Raw genomic sequence first — 6,000 nt, forward strand, 5'->3', positions numbered from 1 at the left:
CAGAACTGGCTCAAAGGTAGAAAACAGAGGGAGGTGGTGCAGGGTTGCTTTTCAGACTGGAGGCCTGTGACGAGTGGAGTGCCACAAGGATTGGTGCTGGGTCCACAACCTTTCTTCATTTATATAAGTCATTTGGATGTGAGCATAAGAGGTACGGTTAGTACGTTTACAGAAGACACCAAAATTGGAGGTGTAGTGGACAGCAAAGAAGGTTTCCTCAGATTACAACAGGATCTTGACCAGATGGGCTAATGGACTGAGAAGTGGCAGATGGAATTTAATTTAGATAAATGTGAGGTGCTGCATTTTGGGAAAACAAAACTTAGCAGGACTTATACACTTCATGGTAAGGTCCTAGGGAGTGTTGCTGAACAAAGAGACCTTGGAGTGTAGGTTCGAAAAGTTACTCACACCCACTGCTGAATTGTAGGAGAGCAAGGGGTCATGGTCTCAGCTACAGGGTAGGCCATTTTGGACTGAACTGAGAAGAACTTTCTTCAGAGGCTGGTGAACCTGTGGAGTTCTCAGAATCCTCAGAAAGCTGGGGAGGTCGTGTCACTGAACATGGTTAACAAGAAAATAGAGGTTAAGGGTATAAATGGGAATGGGAAGAGAGAAGGGAAATGGCATTGAGATAGAGGATCAGCATGATCAGACTGAATGAACCAAATGGCATGTTCCTGCTCCAAGTTTCTATTTTTAACGTTCTAGCTGCAGTGTAGCTTCATTCAATGTCAGATGGAGATTTTACAGGTTAAAAAGGATTCAAAGTTAAATTCCGTCTTGTCCTTACTTCATATTGATCATGATCAATGCAAAACTGTCTTAAATAAAATTGTGAGGGTTACTGACAACAACCAATAGCCATTCTTCTGAGGTTTTTCCTTTCTTATTCCCAGAAATGTCTATATTTCTCCGAAATCCTTCTATTGTGGAGATTTGGATCAATAAGACTGCTACTGTGGAGTGTGCAGTGGTCTGTTCTGATCCAAGCCAGGTTCAGATCTCCTGGGAAGTGAGCGGTAAGAAGAGACATGAAGTGATTAAGACTCAGCGGCTAATACAAGAAGGAAGCTTACCCACGGTCATCAGTCAACTCCAAACCAGTGTTGAGGAGTGGGAGAGTGGGGTCGATTTTGTCTGCTCTGCCCAAAGTGCTTCCTCATCCTCACCAATGTCAAAGCAAATACGTGGAGTAAAAGGTAGGCAATCAGATCAGAACTTAAATACCTGAACTTGTTAATCCCGTGAGAAATGATGAAATAGCTTTCTCGTTTGCCCATCTGTTCCAGTTGAGCCAAAAAGTCCCAAGGTCAGACTGCTGCTTGTACCATCGCAAGAGAGCAAGAATAAAAACACAGTCACATTTGAGTGTGTGATCACTGAGTTCTACCCAGACCTCGTATACGTCTCCTGGGAGAAAGACAGCACTCTGATCTCCTCCAACACCAGCGCTGGACTGACTGCTCTAGAACAGGCACAGACATTTCGTGTCAGACATTACCTGACTGTGAGTGCAGAGGAGTGGAGGAAAGGCTCAGCTGTCGTCTGTACAGTGTTTCATCCCCCCTCCAACTCCACCATCAGTGCCACACTGAAGAACATCGAAGGTAGGGTGTTGGGCGTAATTCCAACATGGAAATCATTTATCCTCACTGCTGTAAACTCTATTAGGATCATTCAGCTTCAACATGAACAATGTACATGTCATAGTCATACTGGGTTTGTCGTGCCTTTCACAAAGTCAATATGTTCCAAAATACTTCACTGTTGATCAAATGTGTTTTTAGCAGTGCAGTTATTGTTCCAATGTAAGAAATATATGAACTAATTTCTGCACAATAAGGGCCCACAAACAGCAATATAATAATAACCAGAGATGGGGGGAGAGTGGCCACAGAGGAGACCTCCCTTTCTCTTGTCTGAACTTGCAGCCAGGAGATCTCTTTGGTCTGTGTGATGAGGGGCCTTCTGATTAATGTTTTGTGTAAAAGACGGCATGTCTGGCAGCACAACATCCCTCAGGACTGGTATTGGGGAGACCTGTCGGGATGATGAGCTCAGGTCTTTTGAGTGGGGTTTGAAAATAAAACCTTTGTTGAGAAAGGAGAAATCCCTGACAATGTTCAAAGGTACACAAGTACAGCCCGAAACGTCGATTTCGCTGCTCATTGGATGCTGCCTGAACTGCTGTGCTCTTCCAGCACCACTAATCCAGTAAGTACAGTTAGTAATCCAGAGAATATGGTTCAAATTTCAGGCAGTTTCAGAATTTGAATTCAACTAAAGATTGGAAATAAAATGTCAGAATTAGAAAAATTAACCGTGAAGCTGTGGGAATTTGAGAAAAACCGAATTGGTTTGTAGTTCTTTCTTTAGAGACAGATACTAGCTGTTCGTACTCCTTCAGCCCTGTAGGAGGCTTGTCACCATCGGTGTTCCCAAGGGCACCGGTTCTGAGTCCTCTTCTGTTTGACATTTACATAAAAGATCGAGATGAGAATATGGAAAGCATGGTTAGTAAAATTAGTAGTACATCAGACAGTGAAGAAGGTTTGCTAAGGTTTCAAAGGGATCTTTATCAAATAGGTCAATGGGCTGAAAAAATGGCTGGAGTTCAATGTGGATAAATACGAGCTATTACACTTTGGTACAACAAATAATGGTAGGGCTGATGCAATGAATGGGAGGGCCTTGGGTAATGTTGTAGAAAAGAGGAACTGAAGAGTCCAGGTACATAATTCTTTGATGTTTGCATCACATGAGACAGGTCGGTTAAAAAGATATTTAGCATACTTGCCTTCATTACTCAGCCCTTTGAGTCTCAGAGTTGGGAAGCCATGTTGAGGTTGTATGGGACATTCATGAGACCACTTCTGAAATCCCTGTCCAGTTCTGGTTGCCCAGTTAGAGGAAGGGTATTATTCAGCTGGAGAGGGTTCAGAAGAGATTTACCAGGATATTGCTGGGTCTGGAAGATTTGAGTTACAAAGAAGACTGGATCAGCAGGAACTTTTTCCACTGTCGGAAGTTGAGAGGCGACCTGATAGAAGTTTATAAAATAATGAGGGGAACAGACAGAGTTAATGATAGTTATCTTTTCCCAATAATGGGGGATTTCAAGAGTGTGGTGTATATTTAAGATGAGAGGAGAGAGATTTTAAAAGGACAAGAAAGGTAAAATGTACACAACAATGTCACTGATTCATAACTGCCCTCTGAAAGAGTTGAGGAAGTTATTAGTTGTATGTCTGGTGGTGAGCATGAATTGTCATCTTTACAAGTGGCACACACATCCCACTGGGGAGTTAGGATAATAATTGTCGTTCTCCTCCCAGATGAATGTTTGGATTCCAGAATCTCGGTCACCATAAGCAAGCCTCCATTTGAAGAGATCTGGAGGAACAGAACAGCAACCATTCTTTGTGAGGTACTTCACACTGATTTAGAGGGAGTCAGGGTAACCTGGAAAGTCGATGGAATCATGAGACAAGATGGAGTGAAGACCCAGAGTCCCAAGAAGAATGGACATAAAGAGATCATCTTCAGTAGACTTACAGTCCCTGCTGCAGAATGGGAGAGTGGGGTAGAGTGTATGTGTTTGGTGGAGGACAGAAGTTTGCCAACGCCAGAGAAGAGGTCAATCAGGAAAGCCCAAGGTACGTGTTCATGGAACTGTGCATCTAATCCTAGTAAATGAAGTGATTTAATTCCAGAATGCTGAGCAGCCTAACTCTGGTTGTCAGACTATGTTACAAGCCCAGCGATGTGTGCGAGCTCCATCAAGAAACTGAATAGATGAAACCTGAAATCACCACAGCAGCCTTGGTGTGAATCACACTAGCTCCTAGGGAATGGATTGATGGCAATAGGATAGACAGAGAGGGATAAGCAGCATTTTCAACATTAACATCCCATCAATCCAACACTGGACTGTAAGGGAGATTGGTCAGTCTGAGGTGTAGGCTGGATCTGAGCGAATCCACGTTGAGGAAAAGGAGAAAGAGCAGAGAGCACCACATGAGAATAATGTCTGAAACCTCCCTGTTGACCTCAGGACGTGGTTCTCCATGGTTTATCTCAGAAACAGTACACTTTGAAAAGATGCCATTTGCTCTATCTTGTCACTGCCAGCTCTTTGAAATAGCTCTTCAAATGATCCCATGAATCATCAGCCCCATCTCAGCAACCTTATCATTCACAACTTTTCAATTTTCTGTCCAATTCCCTGGTGAATGTTACTCTTTAATTTGCTTGTACCCTCTTTCACACTGTGCATTCCAAGTTATCATAAAGAACAGAACAAATCAAATTCAATTAATACCCCACCAGTTCATTTGCCATTCCTCTGAAATGTCTGTTCTGACTCGCTTGTCACTGGAAACAGTTTCTCCATGTTTAATCCATTTAAATCACTCATGGTTTGAAGGAATTTAATTAATTTGAAGAACAGCACAGCTCCATTAATGATTTGGACACTCTTTCTGAAAAGGTGATCCTCACTCATGATGAGACAATGAACAAGATTGAAGATCCCATCCTTGCACAACCTCCCCGAAAAATCAACAGGAAAAGAAATGCTTTTAGTTCCTGATCTCAGAGGAATTCCTGGGGATGCAGAAATTGCTGAGTTTTGTGTTAATACACAAACGTGTCAGGTAAATACAGACTGAGTGAAATATGAAGTCTAACCTCCATTTTCTCTGTTTACAGTTGATGTTAAGACTCAGCCTCAAGTCTTTCTCCTGCCCCCTTCACTGGATGAGATGGAGTCTGCTCACACTGCGACCCTGGTTTGCCTGGTCACTGGATTCTCTCCCGCAGAGATCGACCTGGTTTGGATGGCCAATGATACCCTTCTGAAGACAGGGTTCATGCATCAGCCAGTGACTGAGGACAGCAGAGGTGGCTGGAATTCAGGCAGTCACTTGACGGTCTCTGCAGAGGAGTGGAACAGCGGCACCACGTATTCCTGTGTGGTGGGACACGAGTCAGTTACAGCAAATGTGTTCAGAAGCATTAATAAATCTCACAGTAAACCCAACCTGGTTAATGTCTCACTTGTTCTAACTGATAGCTATAACTCCTGTTCATAACATCTGCTGATTTATACAATCACCCATTTATATAATCCCTGTAAATGGATGGTTAACACAACCAGAAAACTGTTGTGAGCACTTTGAAACCTCTCTTCTGGTAGCAATGTGCTTCAAACATGAACAAATTCCAACATTGCTCAGAACTTGAGAGTAAAAATAAATCTTTAAATCAGCCAACATTGTTTTCTCCAAATACCTGAGATCCTCAGGTTTTTTTGAAATGTTTTGTGTGCTGCCCCTGATTATGTATGAAATATCTGTGAATCTCCGCAGAATGTTAATTGTATGTCAATGTACTGATCAAATTTCAATAAACCTGACATGAAAAGTTTCAGTGTTAGTTTAAAGTGATCATTGTTGATGGGTTTGGGAGAAAATAAATCAATAACTTGGGACATGAGCTGTGGTGAATGCAGCATGTTCAGAGTGAAAGGTATTTTTGAATCTTTACTTGACAAAGCTCTCCCACTCCACTGTGATTTCCTTACCTTACATCTTGGTTGATTTTAGACGAATTGATGTGAACAATTGCTGTGATTAGTCCACACTTTGATTATCATCATGTCATAGCAGTACTTGCCTTTAGTCTCTTGATTTCTCCATTTCAAATTGCAGACAGTAAGTTTCTACAATAAAAGCTTGATAATAACCAGATCATCTGCTTTTTGCTGTTGGCTGAGAGATAAATGATGACTGGCTGAGACACTGAAGAGAATCGCCCAACTCTTTTGAAATGGCCATGAGATCATAGACATCAACCTCATCAGGAGGTACCTTCTTCTCCACTCGCAACACTTTCTCAATCTTACATTGGAGTGTCAACTTAGCTGAGGATCACAAGGATCAGTGATGAAACTTGAACCCACGGTCCTGTGACCCACAAGCAAAAGTGCTCACGACC

General features: G+C 42.4%; 1 protein-coding gene across 1 annotated transcript in view; it reads left to right on the forward strand.

Annotated features, from left to right (window-relative positions):
* Positions 1-5,433, forward strand: part of LOC140461073 (uncharacterized) — a 42,760-nt gene extending 37,327 nt beyond the window's left edge. The window contains exons 8-11 of the mRNA XM_072555856.1: positions 900-1,202; positions 1,293-1,610; positions 3,339-3,659; positions 4,714-5,433. Of these exons, the coding sequence (XP_072411957.1) occupies positions 900-1,202; positions 1,293-1,610; positions 3,339-3,659; positions 4,714-5,096 (1,325 nt within the window). The 3' untranslated portion in view covers positions 5,097-5,433. The remainder of the gene's footprint in view (positions 1-899; positions 1,203-1,292; positions 1,611-3,338; positions 3,660-4,713) is intronic.
* Positions 5,434-6,000: the final 567 nt, after the last annotated feature.

The sequence above is a fragment of the Chiloscyllium punctatum genome, chromosome 36, assembly GCF_047496795.1.
Source record: "Chiloscyllium punctatum isolate Juve2018m chromosome 36, sChiPun1.3, whole genome shotgun sequence".
Taxonomy (NCBI): Eukaryota; Metazoa; Chordata; class Chondrichthyes; order Orectolobiformes; family Hemiscylliidae; genus Chiloscyllium; species Chiloscyllium punctatum.